Source organism: Solanum lycopersicum, chromosome 3 (assembly GCF_036512215.1).
Source record: "Solanum lycopersicum chromosome 3, SLM_r2.1".
In the NCBI taxonomy this organism is placed as follows: domain Eukaryota; kingdom Viridiplantae; phylum Streptophyta; class Magnoliopsida; order Solanales; family Solanaceae; genus Solanum; species Solanum lycopersicum.
In genome coordinates this window covers 65,360,511-65,377,564 of record NC_090802.1, presented here as the reverse complement: position 1 = coordinate 65,377,564, position 17,054 = coordinate 65,360,511, and the positions used below count along the sequence as shown (strand labels likewise).

The window sequence follows — 17,054 nt, the reverse complement described above, 5'->3', positions numbered from 1 at the left end:
AAGGGGAACAACCTTAGTTTCAAGAGTTTAAAAAACGTTTGAAAGAAAGTACTCTTGGAGAAAGAATTCCATGAGAGAAACCCATACCTTTATTGATGTTCAAACGAAGAATTCGCTACCCAAAATTCTCTCCAAAATCAGTCCAAGTTACTTCAACGTCCACACCACTTAACGAACAACTCCTCTTCGCCTTAATATTTTTTTGATTGCTTTGTTTTTCTTAAAATTTTATGTGAGTTCTTCAAGCATGAAGAACTGTTGATATTTGGCAGAAATAATGTGAGGAAGATGGAGAACGTGAGAGAGTTAAGAAGCGTGAGAGAGAACTATTAGGATTAGGAGACTAATTCAAGAATTAGTCAAATAAAATTTAAAATAAATAAATACAAATCTGTTTTAATTTATTTATTTATTTATTCATTTAAAACGTGAAAGGACCATTATGCCCTTAAATACCTATTTATTCTTATTTATATAATTTTTTTTTTGAATCGTTACACAGTTGACCTGCATAACAATCTCAATAGAGAATATGTAAAATTGTGGAGTCCGGAGCCTAAAGGGTATAAAATGTTAATAAAAATTCTAAAGCAGTATATGAATATTTATTTTAACCAAAAGGGCAAAATCGCTGGAAGGGCAGCGACTTTGCTTGCCGGAAAAAGTAAAATCGCTGTCTTGGCAGCGATTTCTAAAATATTTTTAAAAAAATAAATCGCTCCCTAAGGAGCGATTTTCTTAATTTTTTATTTGAAATTAAAAAAATTAAAAAAAATAGGAGCAAATCGCTCCAATTTTCTTTTATATTCTTTGAAATCAATCTTTTAGAAAAATTATAATTGCTACTTGTTTTAAAAAATTATTTAAAAAAAATTATTATAAAAATAATTATTTTGGAATAAGTAGTAGAAAAATTTAAAATTAAAATTTCTTTAAAAAAATTTAAAATTTAATTTTAAAAATTGTAAAAAAAAATTAAAAAAATTGATTGGAAAAAAAAAAATTTGGAGACAAATCGCTGCCCTTGCAACGATTTGCTCTTAGTTTATCTCCAATTTTTTTTTTTAATTTTGTCCAATCAATTTTTTTAATTTTTTTTTACAATTTTTAAAATTAAAATTTAATTTTTTTAAAGAAATTTTAATTTTCTACTACTTATTCCAAAATAATTTTTTTAAAATAATTTTTTAAAATAAGTAGCAATTACAATTTTTCTAAAAAATTGATTTAGAAAAATATAAAAGAAAATTGGAGACAAATCGCTGCACTTGCAGCGATTTGCTCCTATTTTTTTTATTTTTTTTAATTTCAAATAAAATATTAAGAAAATCGCTCCTTGGGGAGCGATTTATTAAAAAATTATTTTTTAAAAAAAAATTTAGAAATCGCTGTCAAGGCAGCGATCTTACTTTTTTCGGCAAGCAAAGTCGCTGCCCTTCCAGCGATTTTGCCCTTTTGGTCAAAATAAATATTCATATACCATTTTGGAATTTTTATTAACATTTTATACCGTTTAGGCTCCGGACTCTAAAATTGTGGATCATATTTGTTTGACAAGCATGTGATATAATTTACGCGATTTAATCATTTCACAACATTTGATCAGAGATGGATTTTAGGTTACAAATGCACCAACTTTAATCGAGTGTGTATGAAATTTTTATTATTAAGAAATAATGCTGAATTATTTCATCTGATTTTCTTTTTTTTTTAAAAAACTGAATATGTAATTTATAAAAATACGGAGGGCTGTAAGACTTTATAATCCTAATTAATAAGATTTCTAATACATCAAAAAGTCTAGAATATTATCTTAATGTAGTGATCTTAAGAATAACATATTTTTGTTTAAAATAAAATAGAACTAAAAAGTGTAATGGTCGCAAAATAAATTTGAAATAACAAGTATTTTCAGAACAATTTTCAAGTAACCGATAACTAACTTAAAATACAAGCTAAGCTTATAACGAAATAACTTAAAATGAGAAAATTGAACAGTAACTTCTAAGCTCATAACAAAAATGTTTAACAAAATAGCTTAGAAGCTAATAACAAAAATAACCAGTTAATTCTTCACTCAATAGACTTGCATAAAAAAATTTAGAGTTTCTAGGCTTTGCTAGTTAATCGTGTATTGTATAATCAAATTGAATGAATTGATAAAGCATAAATTTCAAATTTAGGAGCAGAATAACTCGCCATTAATATCAACTTTTCATGTGATAACTATTGTAACTTAATTTTGAACAACTCCTATCTCATTATATACCAAAATTAACAACTCTTTGTCGACAAATAACTTTCAAGGTGAAATAACAAATCATACAATATGATAAAATGTATATTTACATGATTACTTTAAAATAGTATGAATTAATTATATTCAAATGATAAATTAAAACTAAAATCAATATGATTTTTATGATTTTATAGAAATGATGTATGATGCATTATAAGCCTAAAAATAGTTGTTCAATTTAGTGATCTCAACAATGACATATAAAGTATATTTTAATTAAAGAATTATTAAATATTGGAAGATACATTAATCTAAAAAAAATTATAAAGAAAAGTGTAACGATCTCAAAATAAATTTTGAATAAAAATAGTTATTTTGGGGCAAATGTTAGTTATATCAATAATAATGGAATTAAAAAATGTGTTAAGTTAATAACAAAAACAATTGAAAATGGAAAACTGAAATGATATCTCTTAAGCTAGCAACGAAAAAATTGTAATTAGGAAAAATGAGTCGTAACTCCTAATAAGCTAATTAGAAATAATATAAAATATGAAAACTAAAAATTTAACTTATAAGTAAAGAATACAATTAAAACTGCCAAAAAAAAATAAATAGTAACTCAATAACTAAGGAAGATAGGAAATTTATAAGAGATCGTAAAGGGAGAATTTGAGCAAAAGGAGAAAAATATACTAGTGCAAATTCCTATGTTTGCATGTAGATTTAATATATAATTATTTTAAATCATATTTATTTAGTAAAGTTTAAACTAATCTTTTAATATACTGATTTTAATGATATGTCAATATTTTAATTAGCAAATTATTAAATATAAAAAAATATTTTTATCTAAAAATAAATTAGAAAGAGTAGTGTAATAATTTCAAATAAATTTTGAAGTAGCATGTATTTTTCGACATAATTTTCATTTATATTATATATTTAATTGAAAGATGAGCCAAACTAATAACAAAAATAGTAAATGAAAATTTAAATAATGATCATTTCAAAGATAATAACGAAAACAATTGAAAATGTGACAAACTAATAATATAAATAATCGAAAATAGAAAAATTGAACAATAACTCTTAAACTCGATAGATTTACATACACAAAAGAAGAAAGAGACGAATTTGAAGAAGTATGAGAATAAGAAATGGGGTATTATCTAATGAGATAAATTATTGCTCACTTTTTAATTTACCGTTATTATTGATAATTGAATTGGAATATAATTAAGCTAATAACTGAAAACTGAAAACTTGAATAGTAACTCCAAAATAATAACGAAAATAACTAAAAATGTGAAATTTATACAGTAACACCTAAGCTAATAACATAAAAAATGAAAGTGAAAAATTGATCAGTAACTCGTAATCTTGATAGATCTACAAAAACAGAAGTAGATGATACATCTGAAATAGATTAAGAAAGAAAAATGAAAAGAATTTTTTAAAAAAAATATCAGTATAGATTTGATATTTCATCTGTCGTGTTACTCTGTTATATTGCCATGTAACTGAAGTGAATTAACTAGCAAAATTGTATTGCTAAAACCAACAATAACTAACTAATCTCGAACCCTAGATTGACAAAAACATATTAACAAAATAAAAGATTTGAAATAGATTGATAATAAGAAATTGTGAAGAAGAGATGATATAGGGTATTGTTCATTTTTTCCCCTTCTATTTATCGTTATATTGTTAACTGAATTGAATATAAGTCAAGCTAATAACGAAAATAACTAAAAACTGGAAACTTGAACAGTAACTCCAAAGCTAATAACGAAAATAACTGAAATTGTGAAAGTTTAAACAGTAACGCCTAACCTAATAACAGAAAAAACTGAAAGTGGAAAATTGATCAGTGGCTCGTAATCTCGATAGATCTATAAAAACGGAAGTAGATGATACAATATTTGAAATAGGTAAAGATAGAAAAATTCAAGAAGAATACTTTCGAGAAAAAGATATCAATGCAGATACGATGTCTCCTCTGCCCTGTTAATCTGTTACATTATCATGTAACCGAAGGGAATGAACCAGCAAAACTAACTAATTTCAAACCCTGGAAGATCACTCACTCGTCATAAATCTGAATTTTTCACATAATAATTACTGTAATTAAATTTCAAATAAACCTTTAACTCACTACATATCTAAATTAACGAAACTTTCTCAACAAATAACTTTCAAAAATAAAATAAATAAGACGTATTTCTTACCTAATTACTTTAAATCATATTTATTTACTATATATATATATATCCAAGTGGTAAATTAAGATTAAAATCAATATTAATGTATATAAAACTTACATTAGACACGAGGAGGTGGGTAGGTGGGGGTGGGGGTGGGGGTGGGGTGTGATGAGACTATATTAGATCTTGTTGCCGCAGTGTCTTCCCTGCGCCAAGCCCTATAGTTTCAGTATATTTTTATTTTTTCTTTTCTGTGGTTTTTGTATTAGTTATTTTTCTATATATTTTGTTTCTTAATTTGGTAATAATTCGGAGTTGTGATCTATCCTTAGGGCTTTTTATATGAGTTGATAGGGTTAGAAAGGTGTGGATCCATCAAAGAAACATCAAATCTCAAAATTAGGGTTTCCCACCTTTTACAGTCGCGCCAGTTCCCCATCTATCTATACATACATACATATCTGATTGTGATTTTGTAGATCTTTTCAAATTTATGTTTTAATTCTATGTTTCTTTGATCTCACAACTTGGCAAAAGCAATTCTGCTTAATTTTTTTGTTCATCGGTCAATTGTCTGTTTTCTTTCATTTGGGGACTTTTTTTTTTTGATCAATTTCGATTCTTATCATATCGGCGCTGGGTTGGGTTTCTCGTAGATATCATAATCTTTGTGGTTTGATTTGATTTAATTAGAATTGGCAGTAATGGATAAGAAGAAAGTTGTGGCACCGCTTGTTTGCCATGGGCATTCTCGTCCTGTTGTTGATCTGTCCTACAGTCCAATCACTCCTGATGGATTCTTCCTCATCAGTGCCAGCAAGGGTAATTTTTTTTTCCGTTGATGAATGTTATGTCATTTTGATAGTTTTGATAATCTATTGAAGTGTCGAGTGTGGCATTCCGATTATCAAGAAGGATCGACTACATTCTAAATTATGGAACTTTCTTTTGGTAACCCTTGCTCCAGTATTTAAAGGTTGTGCTAATTACTTCTTTGAAAGTTCCATGTTTATGGTATTTACGTCCTTAGAACCCCCAGTACACCCCATTTATAGCATTTGACTTTTTACCATATAAGTATGAGCTAGTCACAACCTTGATTGTGAACGTTCTTGGCATTGTATTGGTAACATTTACTATAGCTAACCATTGGCTCTGTGCTGTCGCGTCTAATTTGTAGCAAATAGAGTAGCATGTTAGTTTCAATTGTAGGTTTGCTGTTGAACTTTAGGATTTCATGCATTTGTTTAGAGATTGTGGAAAATACTAAAAAGCATCAATAAGAAAGCCAAAGAAGATTATTTTTCAACTTGACGAAAATTGAAAAATGTTTCTGTATTTTCAGTGTTTAGGCATTGATGTGAAATGCACACTTCATTTATGTGCTGCAGATGTTATCAGACCTTGTTATAGTAAACCTTAATTCTTTTATCTGCATTCTATTCCATCAAATAATTTACCACGTTTAATGCATTCCATGGTAGGTATGTGCATATATTATCATCTTCAGTATTAGTTTTGCCTAGTGTTCTCACCAAACGTGGTGGTAAATAAAATGATTGGCTTGCTGCGGCACATGGTATCTTTGTTGTCAGTAGCCATTGAGATTTTATTACTACGTTGTCAGTGTTCATGCAAGTCATCACATGTATGCTAACTGTCTCTCCTTATTCTCTAGCTTACAGTGTCCAGAAAGATAGATAAAATCTCATCAGCCTCAGGTTTTTCACCACCATATCACAGGAGTCTGGTAAAGCAGAAACTGATATAAATGAAGATGTTCTTTAGTGTATTTATACCATCGTCAAAAAATTCCCAGTTCTTTTCTTCTGATATTTGTTGATTTAATGCTTTTGTTTTTTCGTCAATCAGATTTGGTGAAAGATAATGCTCAATTAAAGAAATAGACTTGTACAGGAAAGATACCATTTGGTCCTGAATATGTTTTAGTCATGTTAATATATATATTTTAGATTTTATGCCCTATGCTTCATAGGAGTTGGACTTATCAAACATTTTTATTCAAATAGAGAATAAAGAGAACTTTTAGTACTTCTATTTTTGTTTTGTATAATGTTGAATCGAGATGAATTTAATGGAGAAACATGGTCAATCATGATTTGTATTTGTTCACAATTTGTTTGGGACCTGTGTGTAGTAGTTGTTGTATTTGTTCATTTGCTGCAGTAGGTTTTCATGTTGTATTTGTTTATTTGCTGCAATAAGTTTTAATGTTGTATTTGTTCATATGCTGCAATAAGTTTTCATGTTGTTGTGTGTTCTTAATTTCTGAATTGTTTCATTTTGTAGATTCTACGCCAATGCTGAGAAATGGAGAAACTGGAGATTGGATTGGAACATTTGAAGGGCATAAAGGAGCCGTGTGGAGTTGTTGTCTGGATAAACATGCTCTTCGTGCTGCATCTGCATCTGCCGATTTCAGCGCGTATGTTATCTAGTGGCTTCACTTCAGTACTTTGAAAAGTAACATTTAAGTGACATTTATATGGTACATTAGTCTATAATAAGTGATGTAGAACAAAATAAATACTTTTGTGCCATGTCTATCGTTGATCTACCTTGCATGTCATTATATACTTATATTTATTAAAATAATATCTTATAGAATATGGTAGAATCTTTTTCATCCTTCTTTTAAATTTTCCATGGCTCAATATTGTCCTCTTTTTACCTTTCTATATTGTCATTTCTGTTGGTTGTTTTCAGGAAATTGTGGGATGCATTGACTGGGGATGTATTACACTCATTTGACCACAAGCACATAGTTCGAGCATGTGCCTTTTCAGAGGTACCTCCTGCTTTACTTCTATTAAAGTTCCTTCAGGTTAGAGCTCCTTAGAGCTCTTTATATCTTCACTTAAGTTGTAGAATACTGTTGCACTTTGTTTGACACATTATAAGGGGGTTAAAAAATGCACTTCTGTTCTTTTACAGCTTTGCATCTCCTTGATGCCTTAAAGAGAAATACCTTCACAAAACAATAGAATGCTGTGAATATATATGCCCATCAAGTCTTATGTATATTGGCAGAACCAGTAGGCGACGCTCTTGGGTGGTTATGTCAATTCCCCTTGTGTAGGTTGAAAACCTAACTGCTATTGCAAGGAAAACATCTTTCTTTATTAAAAGTAATATACATTGTTCAGGCTTTGATATAAATTCTCCAGTCAATCCTATTTGATGGGAACTTTCTTTCTCTCTCCCCCCCCCCCCCCCCCCACACACACACACACAAAATCTCTTAATTGGTACCACATGTCAAAGGGACTTCAATTCATTTTTATCTTTTCCATTTATAAACCTTTACATTCTGCTAATTTGTATGAACTATGGTGTGATGACTTTGTAGGATACAAATCTGCTACTCACTGGTGGTTTTGAAAAAATTCTTCGAATATTTGATTTAAACCGACCTGATGCACCTCCAAGGGAAATTGACAGCTCTCCTGGTTCAGTACGGACAGTTGCTTGGCTGCACAGCGATCAAACTATCTTGAGTTCCTCTGGAGATGCTGGTGGATTGAGGTAGGCTTTCAAAAGTCTGCTGAATCTAGTTGTATATTTTGTTCATTTTTTTCTCACTGGTTGCATTAGTAATAGGCTAGTGTTCATGGCCACTTAGACTTTGCAATTAATTGATCTACTATTCAACCGTAAACTTGATCTACCATACCCTTAACCAAGTCATGTACAATACTTGCTAAATACTATTGGATACTTGATACAATGGCCATATGTGTGGTTCATATATCCGTATGAACATTCACTCCCCAGTTCTCTTCACTACCTTAAATTGGTTTTGATTTAATTGTTGTAAACTAGGTTATGGGACGTGAGGACCGGCAAAGTTGTTCAAATCCTTGAAACTAAGTTTCCTGTAACCAGTGCTGAAGTAAGTCAGGATGGTCGTTACATAACAACTGCTGATGGTTCCTCTGTCAAGTTTTGGGATGCTAACCAGTATGTATTGTTTTTTTTACTTCATTGGAACAAAAATGTTTTCAATTCAGTATCTTGCCATAGTTTACATTGCATTTTAACTTATTTCTTTACAAGCAGCTTTGGATTGGTGAAGAGTCACGAATTGCCTTGCAAAGTTGAATCTGCTTCCCTGGAACCAAAGTTCGGTAATAGGTTCATTGCTGGAGGAGAAGATATGTGGGTTCATGTCTTTGATTTTCACACTGGAGAGGAAATTGGTAAGTTGTGTGGGGCTCTGTAAATATTTAGAAATTAATTCTAGTTAGTCTAATCAATGCCCCTCTTTATTTGTGTTCCTTTTTCTGGTATTTGCATTTTCTTAAATTAAGTAGGGGTTTATGCTTCTATTTTCGTTCAAGTAGCTTCAAGCTTTAACCACATGCTATATTCTATTTTTTGTACAACATAGGATGCAACAAGGGACACCACGGACCTGTGCACTGTTTGCGGTTCTCTCCTGGAGGTGAATCCTATGCCTCAGGATCTGAAGATGGGACTATTAGAATATGGCAGCTGGGTCCTCTTGGTCAGATTGAGGACAACTCCACAGCAAACGGGTCTACTACTGCAAATGCCAATGATGGTATGGGTGAGGTGACCCAAAAGATTGACGAGTTGGCTGTTTCAGAAACAAAGAAGAAGGAAGAGACACAGGTCGATGGTGTGGAGCAGAAGGTAGTTGATGCCTGATTAGGAGTTTAAGGGTTCTGTATGGTTTCTCCTTTTGGAAAGCTGTAACTGGCTTGACTTTCGGAGGTTTTTGCTTATGAAATAAGACTTAAGCTTTTGAGAGTGTTGGATATTCTTTTCTGGCCCGTGATCGTAATCATCAGTTATATAGTCTTTGGAGTAGTTTTTTCTGTAGAACTGAGAGAAGTACCTTACTCTCTTGTCAGGTTCATATTGTCCTTGGATTTGCAATTGCTTTTACAAACCAGTAGGATGTCCAAACCTAGAGATATAATAGTATGAAAAAAGTGAACTCTGTAACAAGGCTTAATATAATGAAATAGTACTGAGTTTTGAAAACTTTAGCTTTGAGAATTTGTTGGAAATTTTTAATGCTGTTGGTCGACCTTAGGATCAGGATAGCTTCTGGATGTCATGGAGCTGCTTTAGTTTAAAATTATGCTCCTCTTAAATAGAACTAAGGAATGTTTTGATTTCCAGCCAGTATTTGGTGATTATGTAACAATTTGGTTGAGAGTAATTAAACTTGTTTAGAGGAATGCCTGTAGATTTTGCAGTTCGAAACAATGATAAATAAATGTGCAAATTGCATAATGAGGATAGTAAATAACAGCATAAGCTCTTGCGGGATCAATAAGAAAATCGAACACTGGATAACATTAACAATGGAGCATAACGTGGTCTGTTGCTCAACGAATGGAACAAGAATAAGACATATCTGAAATGTACAACATCTCCAATAATTTTAAAAGATTTTGTAGTTTGTCGTTATAAAAAATTACTCATAATGTTTGAGATGACTCCCCTTTAATACGAGAGAGCTAATAGTGTAAAGAAATTTTTTAAATAATATCTATAGACCATAAGTAAATGTCACTTAATCTCACCGACCAAATGACCTCTAAAGTTGAATGGCAAGTTAATGTTAGACAAATATTAATAATATATAATTAGTTAAGTAGAATTTAATTATACATGATTTACTTTTTCATATATTACTAATTTATGTATCATTTATTTAATTTTTACAACACACGAATAATGATATATTATTAAGCTTGTAACTTAGACATATTTTGTTCACGTGAGATTGTAAATTAATAATCTAATTTAAGTTTTATATAAATCAATGGAATGATGCACGAGTAACCCTTAACATATGCCCGTAATCTCAGTGAAAAATAATTGTGCATTTTCCTAAATCAATTAACGAAATACTCTCTCTGCTTTAGTAGTCTAATAAAAACGAATTATTGACCTTTTCTATGATCCAAATGAATTTTATAAAGTTCAAAAATGTATTAGCGATCCACTTTTTGGACTCCTATTAAATATGATAAAAGAGTATAAATTACTTACACTTGACATCTCAAAAAATTGATCGTCTTCCATACAAGAGAAATTATAGCCAGAATCAATTTCAATACGTAGCGTGGGCGTGGAGGAGCTAATCCGGGCAGAAATCGTGATGGATTCTTCAACGTCCATGTGTAATTTGACTGAGGTGTTCTATTTTTCTTCTGGAAACCCTCGCATCGAAGAAACTAGAGGCGTCATGCATCTCTTCTCCAACGATGTTGCTTCTCACTTACCTGTAAGTAAGCATTCCGATTCCAATCCTTCAATTCCTTCCTTGATTGTTTGATTTTTTTTCCTAAAACCTAGGTTTTCTTCCATCCGACTAGTTTGTGGTTGTTGATTCGTATTTATTCTCTTTTGCGCTTCATCTGATAATGATACGTACAATTATGTTGCCTTTTAGTATATCTGAGAATTACTGTGGAAGATGACTGCAGTTTTGCTTTACCATATGTTGGTGGTGCTAAAGATTCTGAATTAACAATTCTGTTGATAATTCTATACTTCCAAACCAACTTGAATCGTGAGAGACTTGTTTTATTACGGCACTTGGACGTGTTAGTAAGAAAATAGAATACAACCAGATAAACCTAATAGTTTTTCATGCTCTAAGGCTCCAATTCAGTAACATTTTGACTTTACATTCAAATTCTAGTAGCTATGAATATTCTTGTTGCGCTTAGTATACATCATTTTATCTTATGCTGTTTTTCAAAACTGTAGATCAATAATAGGTCTAAGTTTTGTAATTAACGAATGGTCAATATCTGTGAGAAATGAAAACTACAAAAACGCCTTAGGATTGACTTTATGAATTCCCACCATCCATGTTGATCCTCTAGGAATGAAGTTCAACAACTTATCTGGTGTCATTGTTATTGTCTCTAGGTGGAAAGAAAACCTCTCCTCTGTGTTCTATGTGTTCCGAATCACATGACATATTCAGACTTTTGTCAGTTTTGTGGTTCATTTGTTCAACATATGTTGGAAATGCGAATTGTCAGGTACTCTCTCCTAGAATTTATGAGGACATTATTTAACTGGTTGCTTGTGATTCCTTCTGAACTTTGGTATCTTATGTGTACTCCTCTAGGAATGATGGTATGGAAGATTGTTACAGTATATTGATCAGGTTTGATGAGCAGAAAGCTGCAGATACTTTTCACAAGCATTTTAGTGGTAGAAGATTTTCATCTCTTGAGGTATTGTTGGTCAAAAGTTCTCTCTTGCTGTGACATCAATTAGGTATCTCATAACATCTGTTACCAGCTTCTTTTCATACTCCACTCTTTCTTATTTTTTTCTTTGCTTGCAGGAGGAGACGTGCGATGTGCTATTTGCTGCTGATGTGCATTACACCGGCTCAATTGAGCACACTCAGTCATTACCTGCAAGCTCTACAGAGCAACCATTCTGTCCTGTTTGTCTCGGTATTTTACCTAATCTAGTTTCAAAATGCTTTATATTTTGGAAATGCCTTCATCTTGGAGTTTACTTTTTCAACAACTGAGCACATCTACTGTGCGATTCGCTTCAACATGTTAGAGATTTTCATCTTCATTCATTTTCCTCCAAAATGTTTGTAACTTCCATTTTAACATATAAAAGTAAAAGTTTACCATTTGCTATCAATTATAGCATGTGGTGATTAAGGCCATGAGAATATCATATATTAGCTTTCATATAGCTGGTTAGTATGATCTTAGAGATAAGTTTTTCTTTTTGGGTTGATTGTATCTTCTTAGTTAAATAGAGAGTTCTAGTAGGTTTTAAGAGTTCTAATACCAGGTCATCATTGAGTTCTCCACTAGAGCAAGGATTCAAGACCAGTATCAATGAGGGATGTTTTTAGGAGTTCTATTTTATTATAGTTTTTTGAGCACCCAAGGGTGTGACCTAGTGGTCAATAAAGTTGATTGATAATCATGATATCTCGGGTTCAAATCCCAATAGAGACAAGAACACTAGGTGATTTTTTTTTGTATCTTATGAAATTAAACAAAATGGTTTTCCACTCATATGTATCTTAATTCCTGTGCATTTTCCAGAGAGATTGGACCAGGATACAAGTGGAATTCTCACAACCATTTGTAATCATTCCTTTCATTGTTCATGTATTTCAAAATGGACAGATTCTTCATGCCCCGTAAGTAATACCGTACTTTTATCTTTCCACCATATGTTTGATATATTCTTCATATAACTTTTTGTTTGATAAAGATGGTGTTTGGGAAAGTTTGCATACACCAAGACTATTTCGCTGGTACCGGCTACCTTCCACTCTCACAGGTTTTGGGTAACGCTGCCCTCCAAGGCTTAGGCAGATGGGACAAAATAATCTAGCTTTTTTTTTTTTTGTTGTTGATATTTGAACCCCGCCTCCAGGTTTTTCACCCACATCTTGACTACTTGGTACACCCTTTGGTGCTTCTTCAGAATTCAGATAGCTATTAGCTTAGAGAATGATTTTCAACATTCCCACTATATCTAATATCAATAATTTTCAACATGAGTAGTTTCTTTCTCTTTTCTTAATGATGAACTTTGAATCAGATGTGGCTAATAGTGTAGGGTTGAATTTTGATTATATATATATTTTTTTTATGACAAAGGAAACATGCAGCCGCTACCCTTTGGTTGATTTTGATTATATTGGCACTACAAGGTTTTAAAGTTCCAAGAGTTTTGATTCTATTGCAAGTTTTGATAAGTTGCTTATCCGAAAGTTATTTGGTTAATTAGCAGTCAGATAATCAGGTTAAGTTAGACTGTTTGATGAATGTATATAACCCTGGTTCCTAGTGAAGAAAACTCTCATATACTTGAGAGGACGTATGCATCCAATCGCCGAAAACAGTATAAATAGGGTCATGCCACTTGATTAACAGTGAGGGGAGAATTTTTTTTTCCTGTAGTTAAGCTGGTTTTTAGATATCATATACCAGCATTGGTTAGAAAATATGTATCTCATTTGAAGACTGAAGTATTAAAAGAAATTAGCTGACTCAACTAAAACAAATTCTCTCAGGTATGCCGATATTGTCAGCAGCAGCCTGGAAACTCAACATGTTCTATCTGTCAATCACCAGAAAATCTATGGATGTGTGTTATTTGTGGTTTTGTTGGGTGTGGAAGGTAATAATGCTATCTCTCTTGTTATTTGACCATTCTATTTGAAGTTTGATCTTCTTATACCAAAATAACTTTGCGAGTGAATCAAACTCCTATAAGTTTGAAAATTCCTTTAAGAATCAAAGTCCTCCAAGTTTGAACAGTAGACATTTCTTTTTAAGTATATACACCCTCTATATTATCAACATACTCTCTTTTCTTTTGGTTCTTTTGGTTTTAATTATCATGATGTTTTTCTCGTTTCTAAATTTAATTTTATGGACTTACCTATATCATAAACACCTTCCTCTTTTTTTCCCTCAAGGGGAATTTTTCACTTTCGCAGTGAAGAAAACAAAAGTAGTAAATAACAACAATATACCCGATTAAATCCCACTAGGTGGGGTCTGGGAGGTTAGACTGTACGTAGACCTTAGCACTAGCTCGGGGAGGTAGAGAGGCTATTTCCAAAAGGAACAGAAGTAGTAATCAAGCATATAAATTATTACTTTGAATAATAAAATAATTGAGCGGAATAAAAAAGATAGAATGATATACTTTATTTGTATCAGTACTTTTAATAAATAGCAATCAAAACTAGAAAATTTATTACACAATTGAAAGAGGGTGAAATATTTGTAAGCATATACTCATGCAAGTAATACAAAAACATAATTATTAAAAATGGAGGTAGATTTTATATCAAATTCGTAAAATATTATCTAGTTATTCTTAAAATGAGTTTTAAATGATAACTTGCAAAATATTTTTAATGACAACCAAAACTCAATTTCTATATACATGTTGGAGGTCTCAAGCTCCTGTGGTATCGGCTTGGAACTTCCAGGTTGGAGGTCTCAAGTTCGAAACCCCTTGCCAATGAAAGTAAGGGGTTTGCCTTCCGGGTCGAGCTTGTCATACCGGACTTACCTAGTGTGGGTTACCTCCTATATGGTTTGCGAGCTATTGCATAGGAGCGGGGTTCTTACCTTGTGCGCACCCAAGGTGTAGCGGCTGCGGGTTTCCCTTGTCATTAAAAAAATTAAAAATATACATAATAGAGAATTTAAGAGAGAAGTGCTTGGTGGAGCTATATAAATAATTTTGAAGACCTAAAAGACAATATCATCTTTTTGACTGCCAGATAAGTACTGGAGTTGGTTATGAATGTTCTTCATGCTTATTTTTCTATAGATATAAAGAGGCTCATGCTACAAGGCACTGGAAGGAGACACAACATTGCTATGCACTTGAATTAGAAACACGGCGTGTCTGGGACTACGCAGGGGATAACTATGTTCACCGTTTGATTCAGTCTAAAACTGATGGGAAGCTGGTTGAGCTCAACCACCATGGTCATCATGATAGTGATGGCTGCTGCAGCTGCGAGTGTGGTACAGATCCTGGGTTCAGCGAGACTATTTTAAACAGCAAAGTTGAAGCTGTATGTGTCTCTTAACTTGTATTTTTTTTCTCGTGTACACTTTTTCATCTAGTCAAATGCTTAATTTTGGATTGCTTTGGTCATTCTCCTACTTTACTTGGAATCCTCGCTAATCTTCAAATTTTGTTTCTGCAGATTGTGAACGAGTACAATGATCTCCTGACTTCCCAACTGGAGGATCAAAAAATGGTTAAGTTTTCCCTTGTTTATTGATCTGACTGTCACGAATATTTTCGATTCTGGCTACTCATTTGAATGTAGAGATACTGATGATAGTTTAGAACAACTGCATTCTATTTACTGTGTAGTTTAGAACAACTGCATTCTATTTACTGTGTAGTTTAGAACAACTGCATTCTATTTACTGTATTAATAGCTTCTGCTTTTGATTGCAGTACTTTGAGTCCTTATTGCAAGAGGCTGAAGAAGAAATTGAAAGGGAAACTAAGGAAGCTGTTGAGAAAGTTCTATGCCAGAATCCAAGGTTAATGAAGTTAAAAGTTCGTTTGGACAAATGCGTTGAAGAGAAGAAATTCCATGATGACGTGAGTACTTTTGAAGTCTATTAATCACCATTTGATTTCTGCGGATTTTAAACCTGAATCTTTTGGCTTTGAACCTCTAGATCAATGACAATCTTACGAGGAACAAGGAGATATGGGAAGCCAAGATATTGGAAATTGAAGAAAGGTATTATCTTTCCTTGTTGTCATGTGTCCTCTTCTGAGGCAATGGCAGGAAATATATCTGTCAGAACTCTTTCACCCATCAACCCACTTTTCTTCAAATGTTTGTTCTTTTATTTTCTACATAACTGATAGTATTTTCACAATTTCCACATAGGTGGATCACAAGAACTGCAATTTTGTACTGATTGACATCAACTTTCTTTTTGCATGTTGTGCTTCGTTATGGTTTTTAGAAGGATTCATTCACTGTAACTTCTCTGACTAGGATATGAAATAGCAACATCACGTCATATATATAATAAGAAATAAACTCCAGGAAACACTGGGAGTTTCTCTTTCTCATCAGATAATCATATTTTCTCAAGGTTCCAAATTCCACATAGGTATATATTGTTTTCTTTTAAAAAAATTCACCTCTTGACATTAAACGAGGCTTCTAATAAATTTTAGAATTGCTTCTTTCAGATATGTATTGGTTTGGGAACTCGTTTTTGTTGCTTTGTGATAACTGCTTCTCAAAGATCTGGTTCTAAGAGAAGAATATGCCGCTAGTGCAAAATTCTAGACTCGGTTGGTTTTCTTACAAAGTTGATATACTCTATGAGGAAATAGCTGGACTCAGCATAAGGCAGAGTTTTTTTTTTTTTTCTTGTAATGAATGATCAAGTACTTCAGACCAACTTCATGTGCATTCATCCAGAAATGCTATTATTGCTTCCCAATTTTGTCATGTACTTGCCTATTTTATCTTCTAACATTTAACTTTCAGGGAGAAGGCGGCTTTGAAAATGAAGGATGAGGAGATATCCGAATTGGAGGAACAGGTAAGTTGATATCGCCTATAGTCAACTGGAGTTGCATACTTTAGTTGTTGTCTATGCGTAAATGTGATTGCTCTTATGTTTGAGCTGCAGATTGCCACTTTGATGGAGTCCATCGATACATAGAATGAATTTAAAGGGATGTCATAGCAAATCATGAAATGAAGGACGAAGATAACCTTTAACATCAAACAATTCCATCGGATTGACAGCCTACCTGGAGTGTAGATGCATCTGCAAAGCGCAGTGACAAAGAGACCTTGAAGTCGAGTGTCAAGGGAAAACAGCCTGGGATCTTACACCAGTATTGATCAAAGTGCTAAAGTGAAAATACATTTTCCCTCCTCCACAGTACAATATTACTAGTCTATAGAGTAACCTTGTGTAAATTGTTTTGACAGTGCTTCAAACAACTATAAACTTTATTGCAAACAAAAGGTGAATCATAATGCTGCAATGTGAAATTTACTTTTAGTTGGACAGTAGTTGCAA

General features: G+C 32.3%; 2 protein-coding genes across 7 annotated transcripts; both read left to right on the top strand.

The window, feature by feature from the left end:
• Positions 1 to 4,579: 4,579 nt before the first annotated feature.
• On the top strand, positions 4,580 to 9,477 carry LOC101253366 (uncharacterized). Of its 2 annotated transcripts, XM_019213169.3 has the most exons (8): positions 4,655 to 5,268; positions 6,125 to 6,196; positions 6,757 to 6,892; positions 7,174 to 7,255; positions 7,817 to 7,992; positions 8,290 to 8,427; positions 8,527 to 8,666; positions 8,858 to 9,477. In XM_019213169.3, the coding sequence occupies exons 3-8, from the start codon at positions 6,768 to 6,770 to the stop codon at positions 9,136 to 9,138; spliced, it is 942 nt and encodes a 313-aa protein (XP_019068714.1). In that variant the 5' UTR covers positions 4,655 to 5,268; positions 6,125 to 6,196; positions 6,757 to 6,767; the 3' UTR covers positions 9,139 to 9,477. The 2 variants fall into 2 exon arrangements, with proteins under 2 accessions (XP_004235719.1, XP_019068714.1); XM_004235671.5 differs by lacking the exon at positions 6,125 to 6,196 and having other exon boundaries at positions 4,580 to 5,268.
• A 903-nt stretch (positions 9,478 to 10,380) lies between these two features.
• Positions 10,381 to 17,042, top strand: LOC101253672 (BRAP2 RING ZnF UBP domain-containing protein 2). Of its 5 annotated transcripts, none has more exons than XR_003246150.2 (14): positions 10,404 to 10,732; positions 11,386 to 11,501; positions 11,591 to 11,699; positions 11,813 to 11,927; positions 12,546 to 12,643; positions 13,526 to 13,632; positions 14,803 to 15,052; positions 15,188 to 15,241; positions 15,448 to 15,597; positions 15,678 to 15,742; positions 15,975 to 16,124; positions 16,207 to 16,311; positions 16,511 to 16,565; positions 16,656 to 17,042. XR_003246150.2 is itself a non-coding variant. In XM_004235672.5 (12 exons), the coding sequence occupies exons 1-12, from the start codon at positions 10,607 to 10,609 to the stop codon at positions 16,686 to 16,688; spliced, it is 1,278 nt and encodes a 425-aa protein (XP_004235720.1). In that variant the 5' UTR covers positions 10,404 to 10,606; the 3' UTR covers positions 16,689 to 17,042. The 5 variants fall into 5 exon arrangements, 3 of the variants coding, with proteins under 3 accessions (XP_025885983.1, XP_004235720.1, XP_069151493.1); XR_011220182.1 differs by having other exon boundaries at positions 10,411 to 10,736; XM_004235672.5 differs by lacking the exons at positions 15,975 to 16,124; positions 16,207 to 16,311.
• Positions 17,043 to 17,054: the final 12 nt, after the last annotated feature.

Coding starts and splice junctions, on each gene's coding strand:
- LOC101253672 (XM_004235672.5), top strand. CDS start 10,607: ATGGATTCTTCAACGTCCATGTGTAATTTGACTGAGGTGTTCTATTTT. Junction 11,700..11,812: donor GAAGATTTTCATCTCTTGAG/GTATTGTTGGTC, acceptor CTTTGCTTGCAG/GAGGAGACGTGCGATGTGCT. Junction 15,598..15,677: donor AGAAGAAATTCCATGATGAC/GTGAGTACTTTT, acceptor TTGAACCTCTAG/ATCAATGACAATCTTACGAG.
- LOC101253366 (XM_004235671.5), top strand. CDS start 5,151: ATGGATAAGAAGAAAGTTGTGGCACCGCTTGTTTGCCATGGGCATTCT. Junction 5,269..6,756: donor CCTCATCAGTGCCAGCAAGG/GTAATTTTTTTT, acceptor TTCATTTTGTAG/ATTCTACGCCAATGCTGAGA. Junction 8,667..8,857: donor TCACACTGGAGAGGAAATTG/GTAAGTTGTGTG, acceptor TGTACAACATAG/GATGCAACAAGGGACACCAC.